The 19,780-nt window shown below is 43.9% G+C and overlaps 1 protein-coding gene across 2 annotated transcripts in view; it reads right to left on the bottom strand.

Moving 5' to 3' along the window:
• Positions 1–19,780, bottom strand: part of ICK (intestinal cell kinase) — a 129,900-nt gene that overhangs the window by 106,533 nt on the left and 3,587 nt on the right. For both annotated transcript variants that reach the window (XR_003855669.1, XM_029595722.1), the window contains exon 2: positions 3,467–3,672. Coding sequence is in view for 1 of the 2 variants with exons in the window: in XM_029595722.1 (XP_029451582.1) it covers positions 3,467–3,567 (101 nt within the window). In the remaining variant the exon portion in view is untranslated. The remainder of the gene's footprint in view (positions 1–3,466; positions 3,673–19,780) is intronic.

Genomic DNA, 19,780 nt, shown 5'->3' with positions numbered 1-19,780 from the left:
AGTGGCTGCTCTTTGCTGTGGTGGGGGGGCTCTATGAGAGACGAACATTAAAAAAAAAAAAAAAAGTTCACATAGATGCAAACCTACCTGGAGTGAGCTGTTGCCTGTTGAAGAAGAAGCAGGTCTTCTCTAGACCCACCAGGAAACTGACTTTTCAAATCTTTAGGTTTGTTTTTTTTTTAGGAACTAAAGACTAACAAACCACCCAAAAAAATATAAAGTGAGACTTTTATATTGGATTAACAATACATTTCTCGATTAGCTTTCAGGCGCTCATTCTCAGGTTCAAACAAGGAACAGACACTCCAATGTCATTACCCCCCCCCCCAGGAGCCAATTCGGCACACCATGAAAGATATGAACCCCATTTCTTGGGGTCAGTGTAGGTTTACCGCAAAGGCTGCTTTACAGCCAGGTTTTGGGTCATGGTGCTGAGCTCTAAAGTAGCTGTACATATTTACATGAACAAACACGCTCAGATTTATAAGCATGCCAGTGACCTTTCTGGTGTTTTCCATGAAATGCTAGCTTTAGAGATAAAGCTTTTAACAGCACAGAACACACAGCTAAAACTTGCAGTCTAATCTTATGAAACAATAACATTAGATGGGTCTCCTGGGTAATGAGTGAGACCGGAAGACCACCACAGTACCATCAGCATCATGCACCTTCAGAAGCTCAACTCAGCAAAGGCAAAATGGCTGCTTTAGGAATGTTCAATATTCTTCCCCAAAGAGGGCCAGTAACCTAGTCCTGAAAATACACCAAGCAGGAAGTACATCTCACACCACCACCTTAATAGCATCAAGGAATTGTTTTTCAAGTGGGCAACTTCAAATTACATAAGAACATAAGAACATGCCATACTGGGTCAGACCAAGGGTCCATCAAGCCCAGCATCCTGTTTCCAACAGTGGCCAATCCAGGCCATAAGTACCTGGCAAGTACCCAACAACTAAGTCTATTCCATTCTACTGTTGCTAGTAATAGCAGTGGCTATTTTCTAAGTCAACTTAATTAATAGCAGGTAATGGACTTCTCCTCCAAGAACTTATCCAATCCTTTTTTAAACACAGCTATACTAACTGCACTAACCACATCCTCTGGCAAATTCCAGAGTTTAAAATTGTGCATCGAGTGAAAAAGAACTTTCTCCGATTAGTTTTAAATGTGCCACTTGCTAACTTCATGGCGTGCCCCCTAGTCTATTATCTGAAAGAGTAAATAACCGATTCACATCTATCTGTTCTAGACCTCTCATAATTTTAAACATCTCTATCATATCCCCCCTCAGCCGTCTCTTCTCCAAGCTGAAAAGTCCTAACCTCTTTAGTCTTTCCTCATAGGGGAGCTGTTCCATTCCCCTTATCATTTTGTTCACCCTTCTCTGTACCTTCTCCAACGCAACTATATCTTTTTTGAGATGCGGTGACCAGAATTGTACACAGTATTCAAGGTGCGGTCTCACCATGGAGCGATACAGAGGCATTATGTCATTTTCCGTTTTATTCATATTGATAAGAAGATATATGGAAAATAAATCTCTTTCCATGAAGGGCCTCTTTCATGCTATGAGGCCATACAGAGTGTGGCACAGAATATTTCTACACTTTCCAAACAAGTTGGATTTACTTTTAATTTTTTTTTTTTTTAAAAGCAAATCCACTGGATTTCTAAGAAAATATGAACAGACTTTTCTTGACTTTGAACAACAAATAAAGACAGAATGGGAGAAACACTGCAGACGCTGAGAGAAAGTGCAATGTTGAAGCAAGTCCTGGTTACCTCCGGCATGTTCTGACCGAGGTAACACACCTCTACAAATACACCTTAAACAAACATTTCTGATCACTAGGTGACAAATCCACCAGTAATGCTACAGGGACAAGGTGTGTCAGCAGCAAAGCGCTTTTCGTTCATCCATAGAAACGTAAACAATCTTATCCAGGTTCATAATTAATCAATGCCCAAGCAAATAATACAGCAGAACAGAAATCCCATACTGCAGAGCAGAGTTGCTTACCTGCAACAAGTGCTCTCTGAAGCAAGCATGAAGGCCGTCCTCACACATAGATGACATCAGATGAGCCCAGCACAGAAATATGACTTCAAAGTTTCTAGAAACTTTGAGCATGCCCAACTGGGCATAATGAGGCATGCTATACTGCCACATAGCTATGCGGGGGGGGGCCTTTCAATCTAGAATTTAAGTTAGACTAGGAGATCAAAGACCCTGGATGCAGAACCCGTCTACATGGGCTCCCCAGTCCTGAATGGACACATCTGTGGCTAAGACAATTTGCACTGAATGAATTTGAAAGGGTAACCCTCTGGTATAATCTTAAATCGGAGTTCACATATGATTCCTAATCCCAATAATACATATAAGTAAATAAAGGAATAATTTTTTAATTACAGTTTTGGAAAAGTGCAATTTTTATTACAAAAATGAATAATTTATATTACAAAATATTGCATGTGTATACATAAACAATCATATGTGCGATATAACAGGGCCCATTGTCAGGGTGTATTGATTTTTTTTGGGGGGTGTTTTCATTCTTTTCCCGTTATCAGATAGCTAATAGAGGGTATTTAACCCTTTTTGGCTATAAGGCATTTAATATTTGAAATTCAATATCCGTGTAGTACCTATACAGAAATTCTATTTGTAATTTAACAAGAGTGTATTATCTATATAAGAGTCATATTGTGGTATTTTTTATACATGGTTATGCATGATTTGAAATGATTGGTATGAATGGTGAGGTATGATGATTTTCTCAAACTGAGTATATTTTTAGATGAAATTGTCTTGTGGTTAGTATAGCACATATGATTATTCTTTTATTTACTTATATATGTATAATAGGGTAACCCCCTGGCCAGATTGGAATTAATTAGCCACCAGGACAGAGTCCCTTATAGGCTGGATGATGCAGATGCTGTCCCAGAGATCCTGACTGATTTGATCCTCCTGAGATCTGAGGGTCCACTGAAGAGTATTCCAAGCATATACCACCTCTCTCTGTGAAGAAATATTTCTTGATGTTGGATCTGACTCGTCCCCATATGGATTTTCATTTTGTGACCCTTTTTTCAACGGGAAAGGTTCAAAATTTGTGCATCATTAAAACCTTCAGATATCTGAAGTTCTATGTCATATCTCCCCTGCACTTCCTCTCTTCCAGGGTATACGTATTTAGATCCTTCAGGTTCCCCTCACAAGTCTTCCAATACAGACCCCACACCATTTTGGTCACTCTTCTCTGGACTCCTCTATCCTTTCTGAGATATGGGCTCCAGAACTGAACACAGTACTCCAGGTGAGGCCTCACTAATGATCTGCAGAGAGGCATTATCATCTCCTTTTTCTTGCTGGGAAAATAAAACCTAGCCAGTCCTGTAAGCCCACACTCAGATGAGCAGTAATTCCTGACTCTCAGTAGTTCTTGTAGTCACTTACTTTTTAATGGCGACCAGCTCTCCAGACTGGATGCTCCTGGCCAGGAGGACAGAGCCATAAGTGCCATCACCCAGCTGTTTGAGGCTGTTGTATCGATTCATGGTGGCTTCAGGCTCCAGTACACTGCAGCCAGGTCTTCCGGTGCCAGCACAGAAAGACAGGACTCAGGGTCCTGAACGACATAGCTCCAGTGGGGTGTCTACCAGCTATAGGGAGAAGAGAAGAGAGAGCAGGGGTTAAAGAACAAAAATAGGACCCAAGTTCCTCCTTATACCCAGACCAAAACCCCCCCATCACTAACACAAGCCCCCATCACCATAAGCACTTCAGAAACCCCCATCTCTGGTTCAGGCCCCCATCACCCAACAACATTCACTACTGCAACCTCATTACTGGCCAGGGTCCCTATCATTCTAAACCACCACTCACTGCACTAATCTCAATGATGGCCCGAGCTCCATCACCCCAAGCATCACCCACTGCCAGCCAAAGTCCTCATCACTGCAACTCTCACCCACTACAGTAACCATGCTGCTGGCCAGAGCCCCCATCACTCTATGAAAGGACTGAGGCCAGTTGAGATGCTGCAAGCCTTTTAGAGTTCCTGAGGCACTAGCATTTCTGGAAAGTTCCGATTCTAATGTGCAGGGGCAAGGTCTGGCACCAAACAATCTTCTCACAATACCTCTAATGAGAATCATCAATTAGAATGGTTTCACGTGTGTCATTTCTTTGTTTTACACACGGTAATGAGATTAGAGGATTTTCTGTATTCCTGGGATAAAGTGGAAGGAGAGAGGGGAACCAGTATTAAAGAATTGCTGAAAATAATGATTACACAGCTGCTAAAAACAGGACCTGGCAGGAGAATATAAAGCTTTGTGGGCGTCTTTGCTGAGGTCAGTCTGCTAGCTGCTCTCTAGGGTATCAGAGGAAGGAAATCAGGAATTTTTCAAACACAGCAATTTTGTCCTTAGAAACATATTCTCATTTCTATTTTCATCTACCTCAGTTGGCTAGAGGTCAAAGGCAAGGCTATCAGACACAGGCTAGGAACTATCCCTATAGTGCCAATACATCTATCCTTGACAGCTAGGTGCCTAGGTAAATCTCTGATTATTACCACTCCAACATGTTACCTCTAGCATACAGGCAGTGGCACAAATCAGCCTTGGTGATGTCAATGGGACAGTAGAGCACCCCTTCCTTCTGCTAGCTCACAGATGGCCAAGGCCTAGTATCTGCTATTGTGAAAACATCCACAGCGGGGATGGGGATGAGCTCAGTGGCAGATGACCCAATTACAGACAATGGTGGAGGATCTCGTGCTGGCTAGCAAACAAACTCGTTGAATCAACGGATGGCACAACAAGGTCAATTAGCAGCTACTGCAAGGCAGCCTCTGCTTTCCCCAGTCATCAGGAAACCAGAAACCCAGACAGATCAGCAACCAGAGGCATGACAGCAGCCAACTCTTATCTACTATGCAAGGCATGGAAGGATTTTGGAATTTCCCTCCTCCGCAGTCATCAGATGGACAGCAGAAGAGCTCTAGGGTGGACAAGACAATCCCTGGGAGCAGATTAGTCCTGGAGGGAATTCTGTGCTACTGTGGAGCTAGGAATTGCCAAATTCTGTGCAGAAAATAGCAGAGGAGACCCTGGAATGCCATGGAGTGAGCGAAGACGAAGGCCGAAGTGTGCTGCGGGACGTGCTCCGTTCGCGGCAAAGATGGAAGGCCCCAGTGTGCTCCGCTCACGGCAAAGATAAAGGCCTTGATGAGAGAGAATGTGTGTGTGAGAGAGGAGGGTGAGAGAGAGAGCATGGGAGGTAAGAGAGGGGATGCTTGAGTGTGGGTTTCGGAGAGAGGAGCCTATATGAGGTGAGGGGCTATGGAGGGTAAGAAAGCAGGAGGGTGAGAGAGAGAGTATGGGAGGTAAGAGAGGGGATGCTTGAGTGTGGGTTTCAGAGAGAGGAGCCTATATGAGGTGAGGGGCTATGGAGGGTAAGAAAGCAGGAGAGTGAGAGAGAGAGCATGGGAGGTAAGAGAGCTGGGGGGGGGATGCTTGAATGTGGGTTTGAGAGAGAGGGAGTCCATATGAGGAGATTGTGAAGGAGTGTGTATGTGTGTGAGAGATTGGGAGCTCGTGTGTATGTGGGGGTGCTAGCCTGTGTGAAGGGATTGTGTATGTGTGAGACAGAGCCTGTGTGATGGGGTGCATGAGAGACATAGGTAGCCTGTGTGAGGATGTATGTGTGAGAGAGAAAGGGAGCTTGTGTGGGTGTGTATGCAAGAGAGAGGGCCCTGTATGAGGGTGCGTGTATGTGTATTAGAGAGCAGGAGCATGTGTGTGAGAAAGGGAGGGACAGAGGGAGCCTGTGTAAGGGGCAGTTCTGAGAACAGGGTCAAACTCTGGGACTGGCAATAGAGTGGAAGGGGTTGAACTTAGAGGTGGAGGAGGGAGATACTGGCAGGTGGAGGAGTTGGGGCCTGAGAGGGCAAAGTGAAAGGAGACTGACCAAGGAAGTAGGGCGAGGGAGTGGAAGGGACACTCTTACAGTGAATTTCTAGGGAAATTCTGCTCAAAATATTGCAATTCTGCATCTTTAAGTAATAACTTTGTTCTGTATTAAATTTAAAATGTAATTACTTAAAGACTGTCAGGTAAATTGTGTTATTTTGACCAATATAAAGTTTGCAGAATTTTAAGTTTTTGTGCACAGAATTCCCTCAGGAGCAGCAGATGCAGATGCGAGCTGTCCCGTATATCCAAGCAGCAGAGCCAGATCATGGGAAATGCTGCTGCTCATGAAAAATACAGATATACACAGGCTTTGGGGGAGGGCAATTTCTCCAGCAGGTGTGCAAGTGAAACATGCAGGCAGGTGCTGCATGGAATAAAGATCACCACATCTATTTCGCTTCCTTTGCATATGACTATGAATCATCTTTGTAATCACAAAGTAACCTCTGGCACAAAGCCAACGCTGAAGTGATGCATCCATTCCAACACTCAAGAGTCCTTTCTCACGAGAATGGGGGTTTCCTCTTCAAAACAGTGGAAGGAAATGTTTACCAGCAGAGTTTTGCAGAATTTGGTATTCAAACATTAGTTCAGTTTACTGTTTGGCTAAGGACTGAACAATAATAAAAATACAATAAAAGAAATTAGAAGGAATGCAGTATAATTTTGCTTTACAACATAAAGGCGCTATACTGCAGGCCGCATTTACTCTTTTTTTTTTTTTTGTTACTGCACAGTTATCCCACAGTTTTACAATTGGTATAAGCTTAAAAGCAGCAGCAGCTGATAAGTTGTCAGGCAGGTGATGAAAGTCGGTCCCTCTGTCCTCCATTGCTCCCTTCCACATGCCCTCATTCCTCACCTTTTCATGAGGCCAGCCAGTCTGAGGAGCTTGTCATGGTCTACCCAGCATGAGATACAGACAAATTGCTGGGCTGACGGCTACTAACTGCTTTTCTTTGGCATCTCATGGCCTGGCCAAACCAACGCTCTCCAAAAGCTGGGCGGCTCCCCAGGCCAATGACAGCAGCAACAAAAAAAAAAAAAAAAAGTTCCTGTTGCACATTTTTTAAAACATAGAAAACGACAGCAGAAAAGGACACAATTGCCCATCTCGTCTGCCCAGCAAGCTCACATCCTATATGATTCACAGACTGTCGGGGTCTGGGCCTTGGAGATTACTTGTTTGAGTTGCATCATGGTTAATTGGTTAAGGGTAATGTGTGTCACATCTGTAGGCCACCCCCCTTGATCATCTGTATACCTATGCTTGGTCTTGTGCTATTTGATTTCACTGGTACCTCACCCCTGTGTTTGCTTCTTTTCCCAGACTGATCCCCCTTCCCCCCACCCCCAGACTATATAGTTCATGTCTTAGTTTTCTGCTGTCAGATTTTTTAACTGAATGAAGGATCCTGCCTCTAAAGTGCCTTTTTCCTCATTTCACTTCTCTCACCTCTAGGGATAGGAAAATTGGTCCTTACCTGCTAATTTTCATTCCTGTAGTACCACGGATCAGTCCAGACTCCTGGGTTTTGCCTCCCCTCCAGCAGATGGAGACAGAGGAGTTTTAATGGACTCTGCCCTATACCCTGAGGTGCCACCTAGAGTCTTTCAGTATTACACTGTACCCAAGCAGAAAGGTTAAACTATAACTTCCACTATAATCAAACTTCCCCCCTAAGAACAGAGGGAATGAAAATGTGTAACATAATGAACGAAATCATGCCCATACAGTATAAGAACATTCGAGAAATCTGCAGAATATGAATAACTATCAGCCGAGCGGACACTCCGTTTCCCCCATGGGCGGGACTCTAGACTGATCCGTGATACTACAGGAACGAAAATTAGCAGGTAAGGACCAGTTTTCCTTTCCCTGTACATACCCGGATCAGTCCAGACTCCTGGGATGTACCAAAGCTTCCCTAATCGGGGTGGGACTGAGAGAGTCCCGCTCGGAGCACACTAGCCCCGAAGGAACCGGGCTCTGGGGCCCGGACATCCAGACGATAATGCCTGGCAAAGGTGTGTGTAGATTTCCACGTAGCCGCCCAACAAATCTCCTGCTGACATTCCGCCCACGAGGCGGCTTGCGATCGAGTAGAATGAGCCTGAAGACCCATCGGGATCGGACGGCCCTGAACTAGGTATGCAGAAACAATAGTTTCCTTTAGCCAGCGCGCAATAGAGGCCCTTGAAGCTTTATGACCCCTCCTGGGACCACTCCACAGGACGAACAGATGGTCCGAGAGACGGAAACTGTTCGTGACCTCCAAATAACGCAACAACACCCGTTTTACATCCAACTTTCTTAAATCCCTAGACTCGGAAGTAGAAGAATCCAGGTCTGCAAAGGAAGGGAGCTCCACAGACTGATTCAAATGAAAGGAGGACACCACTTTCGGGAGAAAGGAGGGAACCGTCCGCAAGGAGACCCCTGCCTCCGAAATCCGTAAGAAGGGCTCCCTGCAAGATAAGGCCTGAAGCTCAGAAACACGCCTTGCTGAGGAGATAGCCACGAGGAATACGACCTTCAATGTCAGATCCTTCAGGGTCACTCGCTTCAACGGCTCAAAATGTGCATTACAAAGGGTGCAGAGTACCAGATTCAGCTTCCACAAGGGACAAGGCTTCCGAACCGGAGGACGCAGATGCTTAGCACCACGCAGAAAACGAGCCACATCTGGATGGAGTAAAATTACACCGGGAGCTCGGCGGTTTCATGGTAAACTGAAAGGTAGCGGCGGGTGGGGGGGGGGGGGGGGGGGGGAGATGCCGGGCCGTGAAAGTAATAAAAAACAAATTACCTCAGTCATCCGGTCAGCTTTTTTTTTGGTATAACGAAACAGAAGAGCTGCCTCCCCCTCTGAGGGTGAGTGAACCGGGTTCCCCTGTATCACCCTCAGTTACCGGCAAGGGCAGGTCACCGGGTTCTCAACCCTCTGCTCCTTAGCCTCTAATACCAGGGGGGATGGTCCCACCAGGACCTAACAACTCCCTGGGAAGCTTAAAATATATCCCTTTTTTTTTTTTTTTTTTAATCTAAAAACTAAACCAAGTCCTTACAATAATTTGAGCCTCAGAACCAATCTATAAACCAATTCTATAAAACCAATTCTAACTAATCCAGACTGAAGGGATTTGCACCTCCACCATCTGCTGGAAACAGAGAAATACTGACAGACTCTAGGTGGCACCTCAGGGTATAGGGCAGAGTCCGTTAAAACTCCTCTGTCTCCATCTGCTGGAGGGGAGGCAAAACCCAGGAGTCTGGACTGATCCGGGTACTGTACAGGGAACCGCAGTGTTTATCCCATGCCAGTCTGAATTCCTTCACTGTCCTGGTCCTCACCACTTCCTCCGGTAGAGCATTCCATGTATCCACCACCCTCTCCGTGAAGAAATATTTCCTGACATTCAATCTGAAACTTCCTCCCTGGAGCTTCATTTTGTGACCCTTATTTCTTTTCAACAGAAGAGGTTTGTTATTAAAATTGCGTCATTTATGCCTTTTAAGAATCTGAAGGTCTGTATCATGTCTCCCCTGCTCCTCCTCTCCTCCACGGTATACATATTTAGATCTTTCAACCTCTCCTCTTAAGACTTTTGGTGGAGATCCCCCCCTACCATTCTGGTCGCCTTTCTCTGGACCGCCTTCATCCTATCTCTGTCCCCTTTGAGATACGGTCTCCACAACTATACATGGTACTCCAGGTGAGGCCTCACCAAGGACCTGTAAAAGGGAATTATCACCTCCTTTTTCTTACTGGATACTCCTCTTTCTATGCAGCCCAGCATTTTTCTGGTCTTGGCTATCGCTTTGTCACACTGATTTTTCATCTTCAGATCGCTAGACACTATCATCCCTAGGTCCCCTCTCTTGCTCCATGCACATCAGCTCTTCTCCCCCCAGCTTGTATAGCTCCTTCTCCTCGGAACCCAGGTCTCTGCCCCTTCACCACCTCTCACCGGAGCAATGGTAGCACAGAAGCAGTTCCTCTCCCCTGCAACTCAGCTTCTGTAGGCTTTTCTGAACCTGTGAGTCTGTTGTTTTCTCATGTTGGTTCTGCCTGAAAGAGCTTCACCACCACAGTAGGAGTGATAGAGTCAGTAGCATCAGCGGTTCTTCTGACTCGTTATTAGGGATAATTGGATGGCAGTGCTAGTAAAGGTATAATGAGAAGCTCTGGGTGAGAGGACCATAGGACAGAGGAAGCGAGAAATACCAGGGCTAGGCTGCTGCTGTAACAGATACTTTTATCATTCGCCTTAATTTCTTTAGGATTTTTTTTGCTTCTGGTGGTGAAGTCATACCACTGCACCTAAGCAGCAGCCTTTACTGCTTAAAAAATGTGTAATATTTTCATATCATAGCCCTTGGTGAAACTGAATACAGAGCAATACATTGGGAACAAGGCTAAAGGAAAACTGGTTCTGCTAATTTTCATTCCTGTAGTACCACAGATCAGATAACACAGACCTGTGTGTGTACATTTTCATAAAGATTTATTTCAACACATCTTATACCAAATCATTTAAAAAAGTCTTATAGCACCACAATACAATTCAGTATAAAACTTTAATACATTAAGCATCCGCATTCATTCTCCTGGTGGTATGATCCTTGTGTTTTTCATTCCTCTTCCTTATAATTCCTCATAACACGAGGCGCATAAAATGTGTAAAAGGTAATTTGGTATTTGTGGGAGTGTCAAACATTAACTTTTCTTGATAATTGTATTAAACATATTTGAGATAAAACACTAAATATAATTTAATGTACTATACTGAGTATGGATGTGGAGAGTGAATGCAGATGCTTAATGTATTAATGTTTTTTTTTAATTCTTTATTTATTAAATGTTCATTATTATTAAACATAATTTGCAATATATAATCTCAGAACATGCATAAACACCAAATTGTTTCACAAATACCTATAATATATAAAGAATTATTATCTTTTATATATACATATTCTATTTTTTATAGAAAAAAGAAGCAGTTAAATTAATATATGAGCAGTTAACACAAGAAATTACTAAGGAAAAAGTCCCCTTATTTAATTTATTCAGCCAGTGTTAAATTCCCAAGTAATGATTTAAGATGATCTGGCCCTATAAATTGATAATTTTGACCTTTAAGTTTAACTAGACATTTACATGGATATCTAAGTTGAAATTGTCCACCTTTTTCAATTACTTCACTTCTTAAAACTAAGAATTTCTTCCTTTGAAGCTGTATTGTTTTAACAAGATCTAGCTAAATCCAGATCTGTTGACCAAAAAATGTTTTTTCTCTATTTCGAAAGAAGAATTTCTGAACATTCTCTTTATCGGATACAAAAGCGAATTTTACCAACATGTTCCTCTATTTTCAATGTTCAACTCTTCTTGCGATTTCTCAAGAAACTCCGAAATATCTATAGATATCCCAGCATTGGGTTTATGTATCTTTGATTCATCTTTACCCATTTTTGGATTGGTCCTCATCTTTCTTCCTTACTACTGTATTTATATAAAAAGCTTTTACTATCATGGGCATGCATTGCTCAGGCATCTTTAATATCTGTAAAATATAATTCCTAAACAATTCTACTGGACTCATTTTATCCAGAATAGGAAAATTGATAACCCGAAGATTTAAGGAGCAACTAATTTTCTATATTCTCCAGCTTTTTTTAAATTTCTACTTCTGACTTTATTTGTTGGGATTGTATTTTTTCAGCTTGGATCAGGTGTTCCTCGATGTTTTCAATTTTCTTTTGTTGGGATTCTATAGTTTCAGAGTTTCTTTTTACAGTTTTATTGGTTTCATTAACTGCATCTGTCAATTTCATTATAGATGAAGCCAATTTAGCCATGTAATTCCATAGCATATCCATTGTTATAGTAGTTGGTTTTACTATTACATCTCTAATATTCTTTACTTTTGATTTTTTTCTCTATATCTTGACTCATGTTGTGATATAAACCTTTTCCATCCTTTGGTGTACTCTCTTCAATTGGAATCAAGGGAGAGCTAACAGCTTCCTTTGAATCTAATGATGACAATATTACTTGTGAACTTATTTCAGTGTGTATTTCTTTCTTTCTTTCTTTCTTTATTTGTAGGGTTTTATATACTGTTATTCGGTAGAGTCATCATAACGGTTTACAAATCTGCAATTATCATCCAACATATGCAATTATCTTACAATCAAATGGAGTTAACTTAGTAGTTGGGAACAGTAGGGTTTTGTGAACAATCAACATATTTTCTTAGTCGTTGAATAACAGAATATCTTTAATATCTTTTATGCTCTCTTCATAATTCTCAGAGTCTCTTAAGTCAACTTGGGATAAGCCTGGTTTTCCTTGGGGTATCACCCCTTTCTTCCCAGGCGGTGATGGCATTTCCAGCGCCCCCAGGCTTAAGGTGGTATCCTCAAGCATTAGAGGCGTTTCTTGCTCTGGTTCTGCCCCTATCACGGTCATCATATCAGGAGCTATTTGAGGGGATCCCAACTTTCTCTGTCTCCATCTGCTGGCAGGGATGCAAAATCCAGGAATCTGGACTGATCTGGGTACATACAAGGGCGCCAATGCAATACAGCGCCTATTTAACATGCGTCTGACTGAGTGAATGAGATAGCGCTCATCACATGCAAATGCATGTGAATAAGGCTATTATTCATTCACTCCAAATGCAAAAAAAGTGTGCGTCTTAGATGCACATTTATCGCTCAGCTATTAACGCCTGCCTGGAGCAGGCGTTAATAGCTGAGTGCATTGAAAAAAAGTACTTCTTTAAAAGTAAAAAAAATAAATGAATAAAATAACCTCAGCCGGCCGCACTGAAGACCGACACCGGTAACCACGGGATCGCGATAGCAAGGAGGCGCTAAGGCGTGACCCCCTAATTTGTTTATTGCATGGTGCCCCCCTTTGTGGGCGCCGTGCATGCGTTAAGAAAGCGGGCGCTGAAAAGTCAGCGCCCGCTTTCCGCATTTAATATACTGCATCGGCCCCCAAGGTGTTTTATGTACTAAACCCACCCTAATTTTATCACAGGTAGTAATTCCAATTAAGGCATGTCCTAAACACAGCGCAATGCACAAAAGCCCTACCATGGAGTTCAGTCAATGTCTATCACGCATGTGCAGGACCATTACAAGTGAGGGCACTTGCATCTGCTAAAAAAAAACCCAACAAAAAACCCCAATACTTTATCTGTCAGAGCATGAACATGCAGCATGTAAGGTACAGAGTAAACAAAAACAAGAAAAGCTCGACAGATCAAAAAAAAATACTGAAATCACAAGTGGTTAAGATAATATGATCACTGATCAGAATGTATGGAAAAGTGCTATCCCACATATTTGGACATCGAAAGGAATGTTTTCCACTCTGCTGTAGTGTTGCCCACTCTCTTGGTCAATTACCACACACAGATGGCCTCGGCTGACCTCTAGCCTTCTTTCAACCAATGCAAAAAAACAAACAAACAATCTCACACCACCTATTTGAGAAGATGGCTCACTATAGCCTTTCTCTTCCAATTTCACTTTGAAGAGCAATTATTCCAGGTTGCACGCAGTAATGCAAAAACTGGCATCCACAGAGCGACAGAACTGATGATCAGGAACAAAGAATACTTCAACGTTGGCAAATATGCCACACAGGTCATAATAGCAACTTGTAAACTTACAACACAAAAAACAGCAGCTCATGGCAAACCTCCAGGTAAAGAAACCCCAAGTATATTCACAGCTACTTCATGTGCCTACAAAAGAAGCAAAAACAAAAATCTCCACAAACCTGACTTCACCTTCATGGCCAAAGGAAGCTGGGACCTCCACAGCAAGGGGGAAGACGCCCACACACTCTTTGGCTCAAAAAGCAACTGCCAATCATCATCTCGTTATACAATTGCACTTTCCACATTTGGTAGCCACTGTTAAGTCCACACCCCTTTGAACATTTTAAACATTTTGTTGTGTCAGACTTGCTTGCATTTAAATGAATTTTTCTCACTTATCCACACACCATACACCACACCTTTTAGGATCAAACATGGCTTATTGGGGGTTAAGGCATATATGTATCCAAACACACATAACCGAAATCCAGTTGGATATGGCTGCGCGCGCGCGCACACACACATCAATAACTCGGCAAAAGCACCTTTGGCAACAATTACAGCTGCGAGCCTCTTGGGATAGGTCTCCACCAACCTTGCATACTTCAATTTGCGAATCTTAGACCATTCTTCTTTACAAAACTGTTCAAGTTCTAATCACGGCCCTTGAGGATATTTGATGCGACAGATTTTCAAATGGACTGAGGTCAAACTCTGACAGGGCCAATCTAGGATCTTTACCTTTTGTTCCTTAGCCACTCCGATGTAGCTTTGGGTCGCTGTCATGCTAGCAAATGAACTCCAAATGCTACCCTGAATGAAAGAGAAATGTAAAGCAAGCTAAGGAGACGCTGGATTCAACTGTTATAGAATTCATAAAAGGAAAGGATTGGCTGGTGTTGTTGCTCCAAGTCTGCTGTCTCCACATGGATTTTTCTGACTTGTACTGATTTGCCTTTACAGTTGTAGTGCCAGCGGGGGATGTTTGCTCATTCCTGGTTTTTGGATCTTCATCTCAGTTAATTTTGCTATTTGTAGTCCTGCTCTAAAAGGTATCAAATGCATAAATACAGGGTGTTTTAATGAGCCAAAACTGGCCTGAAGTATAGCTTAATAAACTGTTTTTCACCAGCAGTTAAAGTCTGAGGGATAAATAGGGGTGGGAGTGGGGGAGTTTGAAGCCCAAGTGGACTATCAAACAGTTTTCTACAAAGCAGCTTCTTTCCATTTGACTGCTGCTTCTAAATATCCAGGCGCATGGCAAGGGATAAATAACAGCCCCATTATTGTACCTTGTTTAATTCTTAGTTTTTACATTTTTTTCTCAAAGGCCATTTGAGGTCTTATTCAAAAAGGGCTTTTCATTTTGTATCTATAGATTAAGGGTCAACGAACAAGATGTAGGGGATACCTTTTCATTATGTTATCTTAATATTCTGTGATTAACTTACCTGACCTGATGAAGGAAGGATAAATCTCAAAAACTAATCTCAGATGTAGAAAGATATTGCCTATAATTTGTTTGACCCTTAAGTTGAAATATCCAAGTGGACTAACCCAGCAACCACAAGTCTGTGTGTCTATGGAAGAAATCTATATTGAAGAAACCCATTGAGGGTTACTTGGGAACACTTAATTGTAAAGACTCAACCAGTTAAAAAAAAAAAAAGTGTCTGGATAGCTCAGAGCACAGATAGACTAATGCACATGGGGTTCATGGCAATGCAAAAAGGTGAACTGGGTAGACTTAGTGGGCCGTATGGTCCTTAACTGCTGTCATTTTCTATGTTTCTGTAATGGCTATAGAAAATCTGTTCACATATTTGTTTCTTTATAGCCTGGAAGTATAATGCATTGAAACATTTGTTCCATGTATCCATATATCCTACCGCACAACTGCCCAAGTTCAAAATATATTCTAGAATCCCTTGGAAAATGAAGTAGAAATAAAAAAGGAAAATTGGTTCTTACCTGCTAATTTTCGTTCCTGTAGTACCACAGATCAGTCCAGACTGCTGGGTTATGCCTCCCTTCCAGCAGATGGGGTCAGAGAAAAAAGCTGAAAGGCACCCTCCTGATATCCCGGTGTGCCACCTGCGATCCTTCAGTATAATCAATATCAAAGCAGAATGAAGTAATTTAATAGCCAATGACTAGACCAATAGAACTTTTATGAACAATAAACTGTGATTATAGACCTTCTGTTTCTTGGTTTGGGTTTCGGTTTTTTTTCTTTCGCAGTCTTTAAAATTCACTGTGTAGAAAAATAAGTAAATCGAGCAGACTCAGCAGAACACAATACCCCTGGAAGGGCTTCTGGACTGATCCGTGGTACTACAAGAATGAAAATTAGCAGGTAAGAACCAATTTTCCTTTCCCTGTACGTACCCGGATCAGTCCAGACTGCTGGGATGTACCCGAGCTGCCTTAAATGGGGTGGGACCTGGAAAGTCCCGCTCGAAGCCCACTGCTGCCAAAACAATCGACGTCCGGAGCCCGAACGTCCAAACGGTAATGCTTAGCAAAAGTGTGTAAAGATTTCCAAGTAGCTGCTTGGCAAATCTCCTGCGGTGATACACATTGGCTCTCTGCCCAAGATGCCGCTTGAGATCTGATCGAATGGGCCTTAAGACCATCCGGCACCTGCCGCCCGTGCTCTTGGATCCCGATGTGAAGGTAAGCCTCCGTCAGATCCAAAGTGGCCAAAAATTCTCTTTTGTGGTTGGCCGCAATGATGGATCTCAACGTCTCCATGCAAAATCGGGATATTCGAAGCGCTCTGTTGACCTTCAAGTCTAATATCGGACGGAAGGAACCCTCCTTATTGGGAACCACGAAGTAAATGGAGTATCTGCCAGTCCTGTGTTCGTCCGGCAGAACCGGGACAATCACTCCAAGAGCCTTCAACCAACACAGAGTTTGGAGTATCACCTGCCGTTTTGCCTGAGACCCGCAAGGAGACACCAAGAAAAGATCCCGTAGCGGGTGAGCATAATCTAAAGCGTAACCGTGTTCTATGATGTTTAGAACCCACTGATCCAAAGTGATCTTGACCCATTCCTCATGAAACCGAGAGAGACAACCTCTAATCATCGGAACGGAGGAACGGGCCGGCGCACCTTCATTGGGTAGACTTGCTTGCGGAGAATCCTTGGGAGGCTCCGTCACGAGGAGGCAGTCTGCCGCGAAAGGAATGAGCCCAAGCCTGGGACCTTGTTGAAGACTGCCGCGGAGCAAAGGACGGGGCTCTACCAGCACAAAAATGTTGTTGACCCCGAAAACGACCCTGAGATGAACTGATGGGGCGAGAAGATCTGGGCTTGTCCTTAGCGAGCTTGTGTACTTTGTTGTCCCCTAAGGCCTTAATGAGATGCTCCAGATCATCCCCAAATAAGAGCTTGCCTTTAAACGGGAAGGAACCCAGCTGAGACTTGGAGGAGACATCAGCCAACCAGTTGCGGAGCCACAGAAGCCGCATCGCTGACACCGCTAAAGACATCATACGGGAGGAGGTACAAAAGACATCATACAAGGCATCCGCTGTATAAGCCAACGCCGCCTCCACATGCTCTGCCTGTTCTGTCTCTGCAGGGGGAAGCTCCTGAGTTGTGAGCAACTGTTGCACCCATTGAAGGGTAGCCCGTTGCATGAGACTACTGCAGACGGCCACCCTAATGCCAACGCTGATACCTCAAAAATCCGTTTGAGAAGGACTTCCAACTTTCTATCCTGAAGACCCTTGAGTGCTGCCGCTCCCGTCACTGGAAACGTGCGCTTGGTGATCACCGAAACGGCCGCATCCACTTTCGGAATCTTAAGAAGATCTAAGGAGTCGTCTGGAAGCGGATAAAGCTTTTCCATGGCCCTACTAACCTGCAGACTGGCTTCAGGCGCATCCCATTCCCGGGTGATAAGCTGCAAGAGCATCGGGTGAAAGGGAAAAGTTTTAGGTGGAGCCCGAAGCCCCGACAGAACAGGATCCCCTGAGGAAGGCTCCGCCACTGGCTGCAGAGCCTGAAAATCAAATTCCGCTAGAACATGAGGTTCAGAGGTTCCAGCTCCTCCTAGCGAAATAACCTGAGCACCCATGGGTGATCCCCTTCAACTGGAGCGGAATTGTCAACATCATCGCTCGTGTCCGCAGCGGGAGGGTCTTGGGGCATGGGATCTGGGGGTTAGATGGTGGTGTACCACCATGTCAAGGGCTAGACAAGGTAGTCGAGTCCTAGGAAACACCTGCCCTTCTGCAGGCCTAGGGATCTTTGCCGGTGGAAAATTCTGCAAATCCAAATCTGCCTCTGCCTCCATATAAGCTTTATGTAGCAGTAAAACAAACTGAGAGGAAAAGGGGTGCTGCCTCTTTAAGCCCCCCCCCCCCCCCGGAGGCAAGGCAGAAGGAGGTGGAGAATCAAGCCCCACATCAAGAGTACTTTCAGAGCTTAAATTAGGAGGGGAAAGCTGCGGTGGGAGATCCCCTCCTCCAGAGCCCTGCGCAGCATCGGAGCCTGAACCAGGTAAAATGGCCGCTGTCCCCACGCTTATCGGGGACGGGGTAGGCCGTTGGGGCTGAGCTGACTGACTCCTTCCTGAGCCGCACGATCGCAGCAAAGAATCTTTTGCCTGTAACAGGCAATTGCGAAGGCCCTTCTACCCCGGAGATGCAGCGGTAACAGAGGCCTTCGCGGGAGAGCTGCATTGCCGGCTGTCCACAGGCTGAACACTGCGATCCCCGCGGCATGTTAAGTGGAGCCATTACTAAAAAAAAATCAGCTGGACAAAAGAATTACTTTCTCCGGAGACCCAGGAGATTGAAGGAAGCTTTTTTTTTTTTTTTAAACGGACCTGATTAACCAGGGGAATGTACGTCCCTGGGCTCCCTTCAGAGGAATAAGATGTCTCTGGAACTGTAGAGGGGAGGGACCGGCCCACCAGTAAATCCCCCCTACTTACCAGGTATTGTAAACACTCTCCAGGTATTGAGGCTTTAGAGCACGAAGCAGAGCCTTGCCTGCTACCAAGAGGGGAAGAGACTAAAACTGCCCCCCGCCCCCCCTGTGAAGATCTGTACTCCTTTTTTTTTTTCCCAAATGCTACTTACAAAAAGCTGATCTAGTCAAAGGCAAGTAAGGGTACAAGAACCCCTTCTTTCTACAGATAACAACCAAAAATTTGCAAAGGATCAGGTCTTCCTTCATCTGCTGGAGACAGAGAAATACTGAAGGATCGCAGGTGGCACACCGGGATATCAGGGGGGTGCCTTTCAGCTTTTTTCTCTGACTCCATCTGCCTGAAGAGAGGCATAACCCTGCAGTCTGGACTGATCTGGGTACGTACAGGGAACATGGAATAGTTTGGCTAGATAAGTGTCCACATCTACTTCTACTTCTATAGCAGTCCCCCATATACTTAAAGCTCTGGCGTAACCAATAACCTTCTAAAGTAGGAACCAAGTGAATTGGTCTCATCTGTGTTAAACTGTACTGATTCGCATGGCAACAGGATAAATTCAGCAGTTCTCGTTGGTTCTCTCTTCTGGGTAGTGCATTTCAAAGCAAAGATCCACCCATGAGCACCAAGGAGCTGTCCAACAAACTCCAGGACAAAATTGTGGAAAGGCACAGCTCTGGGAATGGTGCATAAATGATTGCAAAGTCCTTGAATAGCTCCTGAGCAGTGACCTTTGTTTTCAGTTTTTATTTTAGCAGCGTTTGTGGCAATAAAAACAGGAGAAATCATTGAAAAAAAATAAGTCATCATTTTTCCAGGTTAATATTTAACACAATAAGAATAAAAACACGAGTTCCCAGGAAAAATAAAATAAAAACTGAAAACGAAGGTCCCTACTCTTGGGGCATGGTCAAAATGATTATCGAGAAAGGGAAAGTGTCTGGCATCACCAAGACCCTGCCTAGATCAGGCTATCCCTCCAAACTGGATTACTGAACAAGGGTGGTGGGGGGGGGGGGAAGACTGATCAGAGAGGCACCCAAGAGATCAATGACAGCTTGGAAAGAACTGCAGGCTTCCATGGCCAAAACTGATCAAAATGTGCATGCGACAACACTATCCCACAAATCTGACACGTATGGTGGCAAGAAGGATGCCCTTATTTAAGAAAATCCATCTTGAGTCCTGTTCAAAGTATGCAAAGGAACATTCATGAGAT

The sequence above is a fragment of the Rhinatrema bivittatum genome, chromosome 3 (genome assembly GCF_901001135.1).
Source record: "Rhinatrema bivittatum chromosome 3, aRhiBiv1.1, whole genome shotgun sequence".
Lineage (NCBI taxonomy): Eukaryota > Metazoa > Chordata > Amphibia > Gymnophiona > Rhinatrematidae > Rhinatrema > Rhinatrema bivittatum.
The sequence above is the reverse complement of the archived record's forward strand: the minus strand, read 5'-3'. Positions and strand labels throughout refer to the sequence as shown.